The sequence below is a fragment of the Propithecus coquereli genome, unplaced genomic scaffold (genome assembly GCF_000956105.1).
Source record: "Propithecus coquereli isolate 6110/MARCELLA unplaced genomic scaffold, Pcoq_1.0 Scaffold821, whole genome shotgun sequence".
Taxonomy (NCBI): Eukaryota; Metazoa; Chordata; class Mammalia; order Primates; family Indriidae; genus Propithecus; species Propithecus coquereli.
In genome coordinates, this window is record NW_012154408.1 from 750,624 (window position 1) to 767,940 (window position 17,317).

The window sequence follows — 17,317 nt, forward strand, 5'->3', positions numbered from 1 at the left end:
AGGCTGGTTTCGAACTCCTGAGCTCAAACAATCCGCCCACCTCGGCCTCCCAGAGTGCTAGGATTACAGGCGTGAGCCACCGTGCCCAGCCTCTTTCCTATTTTTAATTGGATTATTTGTCTTGAGTTGTAAGAGTTTTTATATATTAATACATTCTGAATACTAGACCCTTATATAATTTGCAAATATTCTCTGCCATACTGTCTTTTCACTTTCTTGATAGTGTCCTTTGAAGCACAAAAGTTAATTTGGATGAAGTCGAATTTATCTATTTTTTTTCCTGTTACTTGTGCTGTTGATGTCACATCTAAGAAACAATTGCTTAATCCACGATTACAGAGATTTACACCTATAGTTTTCTTCTAAGAGTTTTATAATTTTAGCTCTTACGTGCAGATCTTTGATCCATGTTGTTAAGTTTTATATATGACATAAGAGTCCAACTTCATTCTTTTGCATGTGGATATCCAGTTGTGCCAGCACGATTTGTTGAAAGATTGTTCTTTCCCCATTGAATTATCTTGGCACACTTACTGATAACCAACTGACAAAGAGCTATCGGTCTGTAGTTTTCTTTTCTTGCGATGTCTTTGTCTGGCTTTGGTATCAGAGTACTACTGACCTCATAGATTGAGTTAGGAAGTATTTTCTCCTCTCTGATTTTTTGGAAGAGTTTATGAAGGATTGGTGTTAATTATTTAAACATTTGGTAGAATTTACCAGTGAAGCCATCTGGTCCTGCACTTTTCTTCCTGGGAAATTTTTTTATTACTAATTCACTATCTGTATTTATTATAGGTATATTTAGATTTTCTGTTCCTTCCTGAGTCAGTTTCAGTAGTTTATATCTTTCTAGGAGTTTGTCCATTTCATCTAGGTTATTTGTTACTATTTGTTGACACACAATTGTTCATAGTATTTCCTGATTTAGTAATTTGAGTCTTCTCTCTCTTTTTTCCCCTGCCTGGGTTGGTCTAGCTAAAGATAATCAATTTTATTGATCTATTCAAAGAAATAACTTTTAGCTTTGTTGATTGTTCTCTATTATTTTTCCATTTTTTATTTCATTAACTTTCACTGTAGTCTTTTTCCTTTTTCCTTTGAGTTGCTTTGGGTTTTCTTTTCTTTTTCTTGTTTCTTAAGATGGAAGATTAGCTTATGGATTTAAAATCTTTCTTTTTAATATAGGTGTTTGTAACAATAAATTTTCATCTAAGTATTGATTAAGCTTCATGCCATAAGTTTTGGTATATGATGTCTTTGTCTTTTTTTAATATCAAAGTATTTTCTAATTTCTCTGGTGATTTCTTTTACTTATTGATTATTTAAGAGTTTGTTTAATTTCTACATACTTGTGAATTTCCCAAATTTTCTTCTGTTATTGATTTCTTATTTCATTCCACTGTGGCCAAAGAACATACATTATATGATTTTTGTTCTTTTCAATGTATTGAGAGTTATATTATAGCCTAACATATGTTCTGTCCTGGAGAATGTTCCACATGAACTTGAGGAGAATCTTCTGCTGTTACTAGGTGAAATGTATCTGTAGATGTCTGTTAGGTCTAGTTGGTTCGTAGTATTGTTTAAGCCTTGTCTCTGTGTTGCTCTGCCTAGTTGTTGTACTCTTGATTGAAAGTGGGATATTGAAGTCTTCAACCATGATTGTTGAATTTTCTTTTTCTCCCTCCAGTTCTGTCAGTTTTTGTTTTCTTTTTTTTTGGACAGAGTCTCACTCTGTTGCCCAGGCTAGAGTGCCGTGGCATCGGCCTAGCTCACAGCAACCTCAAACTCTTGGGCTCAAGTGATCCTTCTGCCTCAGCCTCCCGAGTAGCTGGGACTACAGGCATGCGCCACCATGCCCAGCTAATTTTTTCTGTATGTTTTTAGTTGTCCAGCTAATTTCTTTTCTATTTTTTTAGTAGGGATGGGCTCTCGCTCTTGCTCAGGCTGGTCTCGAACTCTTGAGCTCAAACCATCCACCTGCCTCGGCCTCCCAGAGTGCTAGCTAGGATTACAGGCATGAGCCACTGCACCCTGCCTATATATTCTTTCTGCTTCCCGTCTTTGCTCTCCTTGGACTCCCATTATGTGTGTGTGTTGGTATGGTTGGTGGTGTCCACGGTCTCTGAGGCTTTTCAAAATTCTTTTTTCTGTTCCTCAGACTGGATAATCTCAGTTGACCTATCTTCAATATCAAAGATTATTTCCTTTGCCGAATAAAATCTGATGTCAAGCTGCTCTAGTGAACTTTTCATTTCAGTTATTGTACTTTTCTACTCCAGAATTTCTATTTGTTTCTCCTTTATAATTTCTATATTTGCATTGATATTCTCTATTTAGTGAAAAATTATTCTCATACTTCAAGTCTTTAGACACAGTTTATTTAGTTTACTTTAGTTCTTTGAATATACTGATAGTAGCTAATTTAAAGTATTTGTCTAGTGAGTTCAACATCAGGGCTTAATTAGGGACAGTTTCTATTGAATGCTTTTGTTCCTATATATGGGCCAAGGAAACACATACTGTTTCGTTGTGCATCTTAAGATTTTTTGTTGAAAACTGGACATTTTAAATATTAATAATGTGATATATAACTCTGGAACAATCATATGCCCCCTCCACAGGATTTGTTGTTGCTGTTGTTAGTATTTGTTTAGTGTCTTTCCTGGACTAATTCTGTAAAATCTGTACTGTTGGTTGTATGCAGCCACTGAAATGTCTGCTTGGTCAACTTCATGCTCAGCTAATGACTGGACAGAGATTTCCTTAAGTGCTTTGAACTAATAACTCTCCCAGTTTTTGCCAACAAGCTGTGTGTGTGCACTGGGCACACCTTCAACACCCAGGCAGGCAGCTGCCAACTCTGCCTTAGCCTTCACTTCCTACTTACACAGAGCCACAGAGTCAGCCAGAGGCAAGAGCTTAGGTCCTCCTCATGCATGACCTCCCATATCTCCAGGGGTATGTCAGAGCTTTTCAAAGACCACTGTGGACATCTCATTCCTCTGCTCTTCTATTCAAGATCTTTGGCCAGCCTCTTGTCTGCCCCAGTGGCTGTCACCACCCTAGGCAGCTGTCATGTTTTTGACAAACCCCTACTGAGCCAGCTGAGTCAGGCCAAATAATGATAAGCCCTGCAGCCAGAGAAGTCAAACAGTGACAGTCTTCTAGGGATGGGGCTTTTGAGGGAGTTCCAAACCCACTCCTCCCTGTTCAGTGGCTGCTAGGCTGTAATTCCTAGCTTCCGTGGATATGTGGCTGCTGGTTTTGGGGGGTTTTGGTGGTGATGGTGGTAGTGGTGGTGGTTTTTTTAAACAGGGTCTCGCTCTGTCACCCAGGCTGGAGTGCAGTCGCACAATCACAGCTCACTGCAGCCTTGAACTCCTGGGCTCAGTCAATCCTCCTGCCTCAGCCTCCTGAGTTCCTGGGACTACAGGAGTGTACCAGCATGCCCGGCTAATATTTACAATCTTTTTTTAGAGACAGGGTCTCGCTACGTTGCTCAAGCTGGTCTTGAACTCCTGGCTTCAAGTGATCCTCCTGCCTTGGCCTCCCAAAGTGCTAGGATTACAGTTATGGCCACTGTACCTGGCCGTGGTTGCTAGTTTTATTTTTATTTATTTTTTTTTAATTTTAAAGCTCCCCAGAAAAGCACATGGCTGCTAGTTTTAAGGCCACTGCAGAGCTGGGTGAGGGAAATGGGCTAGTGCATGTTAACACCACAAGCTCACTGTTCTTACCAAGATTCAGTCATTCTTGAACAAACACGTCCTGGATTGTGTTATAAGCCTTTTGTTCATTTCCGGAGTTTTGAAAAAGTTGGTTTGGCAGTTTCCCCGGTGTTCTGGGCATTGTAGAGGAGTGGGTTTCAGGTCCTTGCTCTGCCTCTCTGGAAGGGCTTTTCTGTGTCCTGTGGCTCAGGGACAGGCTCAGTTCTGCTGCAGGGTGGAGGTGCACTGTCACTCATGCGAGTGATGCTGGTTGTTGGACCTGCAGGCTGTTTCTGGTCTCTCCCTGTGCCCCGCAGTCCCACAGCAGATGTCCTTGTGTGTGTATCTCTTCATACATACATACGTACATACATGCATCAGGAAGAGGAATCGCTGAGTCAGGGTGTTTGTGTAATTATAATTTTGATAGATATTGCCAAGTTGCCCTTCTTAGAAGTGGTATCATTATGCTTTTCCACCAGCAGTGTGTGAGCACTATTCACCCAGCCCTCACACACCCAGCGTGTTAGCAAACAGTTTGCTTCTTGCTGTGTGAAAAAGTGGTATCTTACAGTTTCAGTTGACTTTTCTTTCAGGAGTGAGGTACTGAGCATTTCTTCATATGTGTAAGAATTTGTTTTACCCTTTTCTGTGAATTGTATGTCCGTATCCTTTGCCCATTTTTTTATTGGCTTGCTAGTTTCTTTTTTTTTTTTTTTTTTTGTAATTGAGATTGTATTGGTTATGCTGAGGATCAGTACAGACATTTCAATTTGTACACAGTTCTTAACATACATACTGAAAACCTAAAAAGCCATTTATTTTAATTCTTTTTAAAACAGTTACTCCAGTGACTTTCCAGCTTAAAATTTGGAGGCAAATTTTCCTTAAGAGGATATCAAGTACCAGTATCTTCAAATGTTGATAAGCTGTTACATAAGTCCCACCAATTCACAATTTATTATCATGTATACTACATACTCAAATTTTCCATCTTTCACAGCACGTAAACAAAGTTATCAGGAAAACAGGACTACCACGACCAGAGATGTTACAGAGTGTACGCCATTCTGACAGAGACAGCCATGATCAAGGAGTGATTTTCTTTAGGAAACAAGTCTACTAAAAAACAACATGGGAATAGAAGTAATTTAAAATGTTCAAGACATTAAATGCAGGCCTGGGACTCCATATTGCCATTTAGTATGCTCTGTATTATAGGATATAAAAACTAACCCCCATCTAAGGAATGTTAAGCTGACACCCAAGACAGTCAAAGCCTCCCATAATTCAATATCCCTCACTGTTTTCTGGTTGTACCAAAAAATAAACAACCAGCGAATGATTTCGCCTCTTAAAAAAAAGCATTTACACTTAAAAAATGGAATGAGGTGGAATTCCTTCCTTCTTAAAAATGTTTCTAGAGCTACTAAAGAACTTGCATTTACAAAATAGTTGATAAAAATACTCCTCTGGATTGTACAAGAAGGGAGACAGGGACCACTGATAAGACACGGTGTATGATATGAATCAGACTTGGCTTCTTTCTCTTCTGCTTCATGAGAGGCTGGACTCTCCTCAGTTTTAGTTTCTCCATTTTCTGCAGGTAAATCTTTAGTTTCTTGGTTAGCCGCTTCAGCCTGTTTTCCCTTTGCTCCCCTTTTCCCTTTTGGTTGCACTTTTTTGTCTGAAGATTTATCCTCTGCTGCTGCCTCTTTGCGCTTCGTTTCCACTTTTGCAGGAGCAGGTTTAGCTGATAGCCGCGTAGATCTCCTCTTGGGCTCTTCCTTCACCATGCAGTGCCTTTGGTGGCTGAGCTGACCTTCCTTTTCAGCATCTTGGCGGTGGGGAGGATGCTGCGTGCTGGATGCCTGCAGACCGAGGCCCGACAAGAGCCTTCGTGAAGCTGGGCTGCCCAAGCTGCTGAGACCTGAGACCCGAGGTTGGGGCGGTGGGAGAACCAGATGGAACCGGATTGGGAGCCTGCCTCCTGCTCCACCGTGTCCCCAGGGCACCGGCTCTCCCTCCCCACCGGCCTCCTAGTTTATTTCTTAAGTTGTGGGAGTTCTTTATTCATTAAGAAAATTAGCTCTATGTGATGCACTGCAAATATTTCCTGTTTATCTTCTGATTTTCCTTATGCTGTTCTTTTTTGTTGTTATTTTTCTGGCCATGTAGAAGCCCCATCTAGAGTGCAGTGGTGTCATCATAGCTCACTGCAAAGTCAAACTCCTGGGCTCAAGCGATCTTCCTGCTTCAGCCTCCCGAGTAGCTGGGACTACAGGCGCGTGCCACCACGCCCAGCTAATTTTTCTATTTTTGTAGAGACAGGGTCTTGCTGTGTTGCCGAGGCTGGTATCCACGTCCTGGCCTCAAGTGATCCTCCTGCCTCAGCTTCCCAGAGTGCTGAGATTATAGGTGTGAGCCACTGCACAGCATACCATGTAGATTATTTTATGTAGTTGAATTATCAGTCTTTCATGGCTTCTGAGTTTTGTGTTATAGTTAGAATACTCTTCCCCATTCAGAAATTATATTAAAAATTCCTTTATCTTTTCTTCTAGTACTTTTATGGATTCATTTTCACATTTAAATCATTGATCTACCTGTAATTTATTTTGATATAAAATGTGAGCCAGGAAATCCAATTTTTAAAATTTCAGATAGTTGTCCAGTTGTCCCTACACCATTTATCAGTGAATTCGGGGTTTTTTGCAAATTCGGAACACCACCTTTATCATGTGTTGCAGTCCCCAGTGGTTCTGTTTCTGGAGCTTCTGTCCTGCCTACCTGGCCATATATTATCATCATACTGTTTTAGTTACTATAGCTTTGTAAGACATTTTTATGTGGAAGACTCCTTGTATATTCCTGTGCATCTTGAAATAAAGTTGGGATATTTCGGATGAGATAGAAGAGGAGAGGGTATTTTTGTAAAGTTTAATTCAAGATTAATTTGTTACCCTGGTGCTTTTTGTATCAGATCTTTTGATGAATGCTTATTATTAATAAAAGACAAACTTTCATTCTGTGTTTCTGACCGGCAGGAGTGAGGGCTTGTGAAACTGGGGGCTGGGCCGGCCCTTCTGCACAGGGGCCAGGCTGGGGAGGAAGAGTGGGAGTGGGTGTTTGTGGCCTAGGGGTGGGGTAGGGGCGAGGGGCAGAGATGGGGCAGGGCAGTGGGTGCATGTCACAGGTGGGGATGGGGTAGGGGATGAGGCTCGGGGGCACTGCCACTGCATGCCTGGGAGTAGCTCCACCACTCAGTCCAGACCCCCTTGGGTGACTTGGTGCTAAGGGGTTGCTGAGGTCCTGCTTCCTTGGAGGCCCAGGTGGAGGATGCTGCACCCCCAGCACTCTCCTTCCCCCCTACACTTGGCACAATGTGGTTTCGGTCCCCATAAGCCAGGCAGGTGGGGGGCAGGGGAGCCTGAGGCAGCCTGACCAGTAGGTGAGTTTAGAGCCAGTGAGCAGGGCCATGCCCCAGTTCCGCAGGAGCCACCTACAGGAGAGGACCGCCCCTCCCATGGGGGGAAGGGGCTGACAAGGACTCAGGCTGGGAAAACCTGGGGTCCTGAGTTCAGGGGAGGGAAATGGGGGGCCACCTGCAGACTCACTGGCCCAGCACCTCCCAGAAGTCCCTGCCACGTGTCTATGCCCGACTCTGCACACCCCGAGGGTCAGCTTGTCCCAAGGCTGAGCCTGGTGGCTGAGAGCACAGATACAGGGCGCCACCAGCTTGCCCACCCCTCCCCTGTGTCCCTGGACTGATGGAGGCCAATACCTCTGGGTGGCCAGGCTTTAAAAATGGCACCATCCCCAGGGGCTCCTGGCCTAGAGGAGAGAGGCTGGGCCCCGTGGCAGCCTCAAGTTGTGGGCCGGAGTCAGTGTAGCTACGGGCAGCCACGAAGAACGGGGAGGCGGAGCCATTCGTTCACGCAGCATCTACGGAAGGCAGTGGTATTAAAGCAGACCTGGGATGCACAGGTGAGCAGAAGGTGACCCTGAACAGAGAGGATGCAGGGAGCAGGGGTCCAGGAAGAACACTGCCGGCAGACTGGAGCTCAGATGGCTGCTGAGCACGGGTGTTTGGGCTGGAGGAGGCAGTGCTTGAGAAGGGCAGAGGCAGCGAGCAGAGGTTCCATGGACAGTGTGCCCATCAGGGCAGGTGGTGCAGGCATGTGAGGCTGGGCTGGCAGGAGCAGGCCCTCAGTCCTGGGCTGAGGGCTTGGGCTCGATCCCAGGGCTGTGGGGCTGCTGGTGGGGCCCAGCAGGGCAGGGGGTGCCAGACCAGCTGGTGCAGAGCACTGTTGCCCTCTTCCAGGGCAGGCTGGCTGAAGTCAGCCCAGGGAGCAGCAGATGGTGGGTGTGAGGACTGGAAGGGCACAGGTCACAGCTTCAGTGCTGGGCTGGATGGGCTGTTGTGGAAATGGGGAGGGTGGGAACTGAGAACTCCAGGTAAGAGTGGCTTACAAACACAAGGGTTCATGTGTGTTCTGTCAATTGTAAGTCTAAAGATAGGTGTCCTGAGCACCATGTTTCTTCACAGTTTCTGGCTCAGTATCCAATGTCTGGCCTCCATTGCCAAGACTACCTCATAGCCCAGAGCGGCTGCTGGGGCTCCAGCCATCACTGGGTCTACAGAAGGAAGGAGGAGGGGTGCACCTCCCCACCGAGCCAATTCCCAAGAGAAGCCTTCCCAGGACCCTCTCCTTTAACACACACACACTGCTCACATTGACTTGGCCATAACCTAGTCACAAGGCAGCATCCAGCTGCCCACTGCCCCAGAAGCAGGAAATGTCTTTATCCTGGGAGACAAGTGCCCAGCCACGATTGGTCCCTGTTTCCCAGGAAGAGAGAGAACAGGTCAGCACCCAACAGAGCTGCCTCTGAATGGGACCGCCACACAGGGTTGTCTGGGACGAGCTGGGACGTGGACACCCCAGGGTTGTCTCCATGGGCAATGAGGCCCAGCAGTGAATGAGACCGCCTACCTCATGGACCTCTGTGAGGCTAGAAGTCGACCCTGGGGGTGGGACAGGGCAAAGGCTGCCCAGATGCCAGAGGACAGTGACGGCCACGGGGGCAGACAGGTCTCAGCCCTGCCCCTCAGGACAGTCCTGCCTGCAGAGGGTCACCTGCTTGGGCACTGCCCTTTCCTCCCTGCTGTCACCTCCCTCAGCTCCACCTGCCTAGTCCACCCCCATAAGTGGTGCCTCCAGGAAGCCCCTGCTCCCGCATGGGCTGGGGCATGTCCCTCTGGGCTCCCAAGGTGGAGACTGAGGGAATCCACGCCAGGCCCTGGGCATAGCCAGCTGGAATAGACTCTCAGGAGTGAGGGGACACACGGGGGCACACAGTCAGTGGGGGAAAGGGGGAGGGTACCAGGCAGCCGAGACATCTCTGGGCAGCACAGGTAGACACAGGACAGGATGGTGGGCACCGGCAAGACTGAGCATGTGCAGAGGACCTGGGAGGACATGGGGAAGTCTGGGAGCAAGGGGTCTTACACCTTCCTGGGGATTTGGATGTCAAGGTGAGGTGGGCAAGGGTGTTCAGAGTGTGGGGGCTGCAGGTGGCACCCTGTGGCAGGGCCGGGGGCGGGAGGAGCATGGTCTGGCTCTGTTGGGTCTGGAAGGCCCCCGGCCCTCAGAGGTCATTGTGGCAGGGACTGGACATGGCAGGGACTAGACGAGGTGGGGACCCTAAGCCCAGGGTGCCCCAGGACTTTGAGAAGGAGGAACTGGCAGCCAGGTGAGCAGGGCATGTGGAGGATGCTGGGGAGGCCCATGGGGCAGGGTCCTCTGGGGCCAGAGGTGGCAACAGCTCTGTTGATAACGTTGGCTCTGAACGGGGAGGCGCGGGCTGCCAGAATCTACATGGGCAAGCGAGGTGACAGGAGAGCAGCCAGTGCCGGGACAGCAGGGAGGGCAGCACACGGTGGATGCGGGCAGGTGGCAGGATCTCGGGGCAGGAAGGTGGGCATGAGCCTGTGGGCAGCCCGGCAGTGGGCTGTGGAGGGGGAATGTGAACACACTGGGGCAGGGGAGCAGACTGCTGCCAGCTGAGCGCTGCTGAGGTCATGGCCACGGGCTGACGTTGACTTTCCCCAACAAGCCCCACAGCCGCCTGTGGGGTAGGGTGGGCAGAAAGCCAGGTAGGCTTACATTGGCATGTAGGCACAGGAAAGGGAAAGGGTCACAGCCATGTGGGAGCTTTGCAAGGGTGGCGGGAGCTGCTGGCGGCCCCCACATCTGTTCTCCTCTTTTTACTAGGGATGAGATGCCCCACAGGTGAAAGCCCTCATCTCCCAGCCCCCCTTGGCTAGGGGAGGCTGCACTCTGGCCAATGAGATGTAAGCAGCTGTGTTTCATGGGTCCTGGGAAAGCACCTTAAAAGAAAGGGGGTACACCCTGCATCACCCTTTCCTCTTGCTTGCTGCTTGGAACTGAGGGTGTGATGGCTGGAGCCTGAACTTCCCTCCGGGTCCATGAGGATGAGAGCCCCACCTGGGGATGACACAGGAGAGCTGCAGGGAGCTGGGTCTTGAGGACTCAGTGAAGGCCTAGTTACTGCCCAGTGCTGGTACTGGCAGAATTGCACAAGGGAAAATACACAGCCTCCTTCGACTTCTGTTCACCAGGGTTTCCCCTTACATGCAGCCACACAATCCTAACCCACACAACAAGGGACCAAGGAGCACCATGAGCTGGGCAGGTGAGGAAGTGGCCACACAGGGAGCCCCTCACTGTCTAGCCCTGGGCAGGAGATGGGGGGCAGCCCGGGGGAGGCACATCCTGCCTTGTTTATGGACAAGAAGCACTTTCCATGGACAACTCTGTGGAAACTACATGGATACAATTCTGGGGATGCGGGGTGGATGCTGTCTGGGGCGGGACGGATCCTGAGTCCTAGGAGCAGAGGTGTGGAGGAGCGTCCTGGGGTTCAGACAGCCCCTCATGGCACTGATGCCAAAGTGGGGACAGGTCAGGTGGCCCCCCAAGGCCACTGCTCACCTCTGCCTCCAGCTCAGGCCCCAGAGGGGAGACCGAGTCAGAGGTGGGAGACGGATGCTGGGAACTGGACAGGCAGGGGAGGCCCCTGGCAGAGTAGAAGTCATGGGGCCAAGCTGAGAGTCCCCTAGGAAGCAGCCAGAAGAACCTGCAGCCCTCAAACTCCCCGGGTGTGTGGTGGGACCTGGGGCCCCAGTGAGAGAGGAAGCTGAAAAACTGGGGCCAGAGATGCACCTGGGCTGGGCAGCTCAGGAGAAGCGGGGCTGCCCCACATGCCCCGTAGCCTCCTGGGCCTCAGTCTCCTTGGGTAAAATGTGCAGACACCACAGGGTTGCTAGGACGTTCAGGTAGGCAGACACAGTCCTCTTTAGGCAAGTACCTGGCACGCAGTAGGTGTGCACCAGAGAGACAGACTGGGGGGGCCCAGGGAAGTATCAGGAAGCAGGTCTCCATTCCTGTGGCATGTCCCCCTCCCCTCCCACCTGTCTGATGGTGGCTGCTGCTCCTTGCCCACCCTTTGCCCCCTGTGACAGGGAGGCCCAGTGTGGAGCATTCCTTTCCACTCCTGCCATGGCACCAAGGAGTCACTGCCACCCACCCCCAGCCCTGCCCTGCCCTGCTCTGCGCTGGCAGGCTAACTAGGCCAGAAACAAGTCTTCTCTAAGCACTGGGCTCACTCCTTGTGAAGGGAGGAGGATGCCTGAGGATGTGGTGAGTGCGCAGTGGGGGCACAGCAGGGCTCCTTCCGTGGGCTGAGGGTCCAGGCCACAGACCAGTAAGGGATGAGGAGAGATGCCTGGCCTCACCACAGTGTGGTGTCGCGAACGCCCCCTCTCCCCGCCCCTGCTGGGGCTTGGAGCACTTCCTGAGTCCGGGAAGTGTTGCCAAGGGGGACTCCCCCATCCACATCCTGCAGCATCAGCTTTCCATCAGTGCAGCCACCAGGCCCAGGGCCACTGCCTCATGCCTCCCTGCTCCCAGCTCACAGTGAGCCCTGCACTCCCAGGACTCCAGGAGCCCGCATGGGGACTGTGTCCAGAGGCGTTCCAGGAGAGGTGGCTGCGCCAGGAGAGAGCACCCGGCTCCGCCCAGTCTGGGGTCCCAGCTGGTGATCTGGCTCTGGCTCCCGATGCTCTTGGGCTGGTAGCTCAACACCAGCGAGCCCGCCCCTCTTCTGAGAATGGAGCTCCCTCTCCCCAGGACACCAGTTGATACCGCAGCATGGGGCTCAGGGGATGCCGGGGCTGAGGGAGGGGCAGGGTGGGAGCAGGGATGCAGGGTCGGGAGTGGGAGACTGGCCCGTGACTGGCAGAGAGCACAGTCTCCAGTCCTGTGGTCACAGGGAGAGGGGAAGTGTACCCAGGCGTCGCTGCCCGGGAGATGCATCCTTGCTCTGTGCGGCACAGGGTGGGGGAACTTTCGGACCTGAGCCTCATTCTGCACGGTGGGCGAGCCCTCTGTGCCCAGCCTCAAGGGGAGAGGGTACCCAGGCTCCAGCAGACAGGGCTGAGTTCTGGCCTGGGACGCCAGGCCGTCGGGGAAACTGGGACCCAAGTCTGTGCCCGGCCCCACACCCCAGAGGCGCCTCGGTCTCCACCGAACAGGACTCAAGCGCAGAAGCCTGGGAGACGCGGGCGCGGCCACCTGCCGTTTATTGACCCAATGAAGTTTCGCAAAGGGCTTCCCAGCGGGCCAAGTCTCCGGGAGCCGCTCGCCTGGCCCCGACGCGTACAGTCATTTATAAATTTAAAACTCTTCTGTAGCAACCGGTTATATACACAGTCAACAACTGGAACCTTAGAAAAGAGCCGGCCTGGCGGGCGCCTTCGGGTCCTCCGGCCGCGGCCTGGAGGCTCGTGGGACGTCCCCGCCCGGTGTCCCAGCGTCCCCGCTCAGAGGTGCGGCGCGTAGAAGGCGGGCGCGCCGTACGTCTGCGAGCCCAGCACGAAGGGCGAGAGCACGGCCGGGCTCGACAGGAAGGGCAGCTGCGCGGCGCACACCAGGCCGCCGGGGCCGTGCGCCGGGTACCCCGCCGGGCCGTGCATGGCGAGCGGCGCGCCCATGGGCGGCGAAGGGCTGAGCGGGCTGAGGCCGCCGGGCAGCCCGGTGCCCGGCCCCGCGCCCTGCCCGGGTCCCCCGCCGCCACCGGTCGGCGCACTCGTGTCGGCGCCCGGGTTCTGCTTCTTCCACTTGGTTCGGCGGTTCTGGAACCAGATCTTCACCTGCGTCTCGGTGAGGCTCAGTGACAGCGCCAGGTTGAGGCGCTCGCACACCGAGAGGTAGCGCGTCGCCTTGAACTTGTTCTCCAGCGCCACGAGCTGCTCGTAGGTGAAGGCGGTGCGCGCGCGCCGCGGCTTCCCAGACTTTGAGTCGGAGCCCGTGCGCTTCCGCTTGGGCTTCGCCACGGCCGCCGCGCCCTGCGGGGTCGTTCCCGCAGCCCCCGCAGCCGCTGAGGCTACCGCAGGGCCCGGGGCTCCGGGCGAGTTTCCGCAGGGTCCGGGGGCGGCGGCCTCGTCTATGGTGCTGGGGGGCGCTTCGGCCTCGGCCCCGCCCGGGCAGCCCGACCCGCGGGCCCCGAGGCCGCCGCCGCCTCCCCGCGCCGCCTCGGTGCCGAGCGCCGCCTCTGTCTCCGGCGTCTCGTCCTCGTCCTCGTCGTCGGGCGCCTCGTCCCCGCTGTCCGCGCTCGGGCTGCGGCCACCGGCGCCGCTGCCGCTGCTGTAGCCGTTGCCCTCAGCCTCGTCCGCCTTGTAGGGGTCGCTGGCATCTGCGCGCGGGAGAGAGGACAGGACGGTCAGCACTGGCGCCCCGCCCGCACTCTCCGCCCTGCGCGGTTCGCCCGCGCCCCGCAGCCCGTCCCGCCTCCCTCCCCGCGTGGTTTCTTCTTGCTCGATTCGTTTCTCCTCTTCGTTTATTTGCCTTCTCTTAATCCCTTAGTTCTTTCGTTTTCCTTTCCGCTGCCCTTCGTTCCTTCTCGCCGGCCCGCGTTCCCGCGCAGTCCCTTCCTCATTTCTTTCCAGCGAAAGGACCCCTGCCTTCCTCCCGGCCGCGTCCCCACCGCCCGAGGACGCCCCGACGTGCCGCGTCCAGCCGTGGCTGGGAGGGCCACCGGTGCTGCGGGTCGGGCCCTCGGCTGCGGCTGCGGGGTCCACAGCGGAGAGAAAGCCCAGATCGATTCGCGGGGCAAATACAAACTTAATTAAACTCATTTTGTGTAATGTACAAACTAGTTAAAGGCCACTTAATTTATTTCGGCGTATATTACCCTCCAATTAAGGCCGGCACTGAGCCAGCCAATTACCGGACATTTAATAACCAGCGGAGGCAGAGGCCTGAGATGGGGTCGGAGCCGGCCAAGAATGGGGCTTCTGGGGACCAAAATCGGACGCCCTGGCCCTATCTCAAGCATCCGGCCCTCGCACTAGGCCGCTAGCGTCAGTCCCTCTCCGCTGCCCACGTCTCCGGGCCTTCCCGAGTGCCCAGTGTGGCTGCCCAGGGCAGGTGCCTGCTCAATCTGCTCAGGAGGGCGCGGGTGGCGCGCGTTAGGAGTGGCGCGGAGACTGGCAGTGGCCAGCGGGCCGCTGGAAGGCCTGGGTAGGCCCAGTGTGAGCTACAGCCCCATATCCTCCAAGCAGAGGCCCCTGGGGTGACTACATTTGGAGTCTCCCACATTTGGAAGAAAGCGTCTCTCCCGGGCACGGCTGTGTATTCCCCCCACCCCTACCACAAGTGGTCTTAACTCGAGCAATCAGGACAGGTGCCCGCACAGCGCTACCCGACCGGGTGCCAAGGCCCTGCTCTCACATTAGGTTGTCACCGAAATCTCGGGTAATAAATGACAAATTCGCTCCTGGCAAATTTCTCCAGGGCAACTGGCCCACCTCGCATGGAAGCCGGCCCCAATCCTCACGCCTTATCGGGAGTGGGAGTTGTCCCCAGACGACCCCGGCCCAGCTCCCGTCACCAGCTGTACTGTGCCTGCACTAGCCAGAGCCTGGGCCTTCCGCCCGCAGGTTCCCCGTACCCAGAGCCCAGGTGTCCTCCTCCTGCCAGCCAGGATTTGCTCTCACCCCATTTCAGCCGACCCGGAAAGAAGCCTGCCTAGCGCAAGGTACAGCCAGCAGCCTCCTTGCCGGTCGGCAGCCGCGGCCCCAGCCCAATCCGCCCGCGCTCTAGTCCCTGCGCGGTAGAGGGGTCGGGAAGTTGGAGGGAGGAAGGGCCGAGGGGGAGGGTGCACAAAAAGCAATCAGGAGCGGGTCGAATGCAATTCGCGATCAATAGCGGCCCCTAATAAGTGTAATAGGTTTTAATCGAGTAATTATCCGAATTTTGACCCTATAATTTAGATGTTCGGGGGGAGTTTGCAAGGTGCTTGAAAGAGATATGCATGCGCCGTAATGGGATATCGACCGGACCGGGGGCGTGGGCCGCCCCATTACCGGCCGCTTTCCGCCGCTAAGCACATTTCCCCTTAACTGTAATCGAAGGGATTTAATTGTTTTTCCAGAGATAACCAGCATTTTGTCACAATTAGTCTGATTTGTCAAAAAAAAAAAAAAAAAAAAAGAGGGAGAGAGAGAAAAGGAGGGTGGCAGGCCCCGGGCAACCACAGTGGGGGCAGGGAGGTCACGGGCCAGCCGCGCCCCACGTCCCCTCTGCCTCCAGCGCCAACTACCTCCCAAGGCCGGAGACGCATGGAGGCGAAGCCTGGACAGGCCTCGCAGCCCCGCAGTCCCGCAGCCCCTGGGCCTGACCCTGCTGAAGCTTCCCAGCAGGAGCCAGCAGTGCGGGGCCCTAGAGTCCGGGTTGGACGGAGGCCGCGGGTGGGGCGGGCGCGGACCCCGACTCTGCGAACTTTCCGCTAAGCCTCGGCGCCGAGCCAGGCCCAGCTCGCCATGGGGTCCCAGGATCGTAAACGCGCGGAAGCGGCCGGTCCCCCTGCCCCCACGACCGGGCGCGGGCCGTATCCTACTCACTAGGCGGCTCGGCTCCCGCCGCTCCGACTCCACCGGCGGCGCCGGCGAGGGCGCGGCGCTCCAGCTCGTCTGTGCGCGGCGGGCGTCCAGAGGTGGCGGTGGCAGGGGCAGGGGCGCACGGGGCCGGGGCGCACGGGGCGCACGCAGTGGGCGCCACGGGACCCAGCAGCACGCAGCGACGCCTCCTGCTATTGAACTTGTTGGGGTCCAGGATGTCCAGAACTGAGAAGGAGGTGGGGCGCGGGGGCGCGGCGGGCCGGGCCGCTCCAGCCCCCTCGGGTGCCGCGGGCACAGTGTCGCTGGCCGCGAGCGGCGGGGCTCCAGTACGAGGGAAAGCAGGCAGCTCGGCGCGCCCGTCCATAGCGTCCCGGGAAGCGGCAGCGGGAGCGGACGGTGTGGGCCCGGGCCCAGGCGGCGGCGGCAGCGCGGGGCCGTCCCCAGGAGTCCCCGGGCCGCTAGCACTCATTCCGGCCTCCGGCCGCTCGGGCCCTGCCGCCTACTGGGCTCCCATTCCTGGCGGCCCGGCGCCGCCGCACCACGCCGCGCAGGCGGCCGCAGCTGGGCTCGTTCTCGGCGCCGCGCCCCGCGCTTGGCCGGTGCTGCCTGGCGCTGCCTCCGCCGCCGCCTCAGGCGCCCGCCGCTCCCGGCCAGCGCATTTATGGCAGCCCCGCCGGAGGCGCCCACGCACCCACACGCCGCACACACGTGCGCCCGCAGGCGGCCGCGGGACTCCACCGCTCTCGTTAGCGCGCGCGCCTAATTGGCTGCGAACGGTCCCGGGCGGAGGAGGCGGGCCCCGCGCGGGACACACGGACGGAGCCGCCCGGCCGGACGAACAGACGCGCAGCCCGGAGCCTGAGCGCAGTCCGCTAGCAGCTGTCGTGGTCAGCGGAGTGTCGCTGCATCTCTGTTCGTCCCGAAACTGCGCGCCAGCCTCGTGGGCTGAGGGGGAGGAGACAGCCCCGGCTTTTAAATAATTGCGGGATCCATCCGCGGAGGGGCCGTGGAGGCCTCAGGGCCTGCGGGCCCGCAAGGGCTAAGAGTTGGCTGGGACATCCCGGCGCACGGTGCGGCGCCTGCCCGGCCTCTCCTCCGGGCTCCCAGTGCGCGGGGCCGTGGCGCTCTGGCGGCTCCCACAGCTTTGGCGCCCCTCGGCAGCTGGGGTCGAGGGTGAGGAGAGCGTTTCTCGCGGGCGGATTCTCCGCCTGGTCTTCAGCCCCCTCCCGCGCGTTCCGTGGGTCTCGGTCCCGCCTCTCGGTCTCCCTCGCTCTGGGTCTTTGCCCCTCCATTCCTTCCCACGCCCGCCCTCTTCACGTCGTCAAATTAGGGCCCAGTCCCGAGTCCCCGCAGGGGGCGGGGCCGGCGGCCCCCGGGTTGCTCATTAGAAGTGGAATCGAAAATGAGGAAGGCTGGACGACCTCCCGCCCTGCCCCCCAAAATGGGGACCGAAAAATCGTACAAACTGCAGGCGGCCTACATAAAAATCGATACCCTTCAAGTAAGGGGAAAATGTGTGCTTCTTCCAGAAATACGTACGACGAATACCCCCTTCCCAATACTCGGATAAGCAGGAAGCCCCGAGGTCTGAGTCTTTATTTGGGTATGTTTTGTCTAC

General features: G+C 55.2%; 2 protein-coding genes and 1 pseudogene across 3 annotated transcripts in view; 1 reads left to right on the plus strand and 2 right to left on the minus strand.

Moving 5' to 3' along the window:
• UVSSA (UV-stimulated scaffold protein A) overlaps positions 1-5,893 on the plus strand; it is a 41,760-nt gene extending 35,867 nt beyond the window's left edge. Inside the window, exon 15 of the mRNA XM_012663666.1 lies at positions 5,548-5,893. The gene's annotated coding sequence lies outside the window, so the exon portion shown is untranslated. The remainder of the gene's footprint in view (positions 1-5,547) is intronic.
• On the minus strand, positions 4,438-7,193 carry LOC105825779 (annotated as a pseudogene). The gene is made up of 2 exons (XR_001138280.1): positions 7,159-7,193; positions 4,438-5,500 (listed from the first exon to the last, which is right to left on the minus strand). The product of XR_001138280.1 is annotated as an uncharacterized LOC105825779 (transcript).
• A 5,428-nt stretch (positions 7,194-12,621) lies between these two features.
• Positions 12,622-16,168, minus strand: NKX1-1 (NK1 homeobox 1). Its single transcript, XM_012663663.1, has 2 exons — positions 15,703-16,168; positions 12,622-13,493 (listed from the first exon to the last, which is right to left on the minus strand). The coding sequence occupies exons 1-2, from the start codon at positions 16,166-16,168 to the stop codon at positions 12,622-12,624; spliced, it is 1,338 nt and encodes a 445-aa protein (XP_012519117.1).
• Between the last annotated feature and the right edge of the window lie 1,149 nt (positions 16,169-17,317).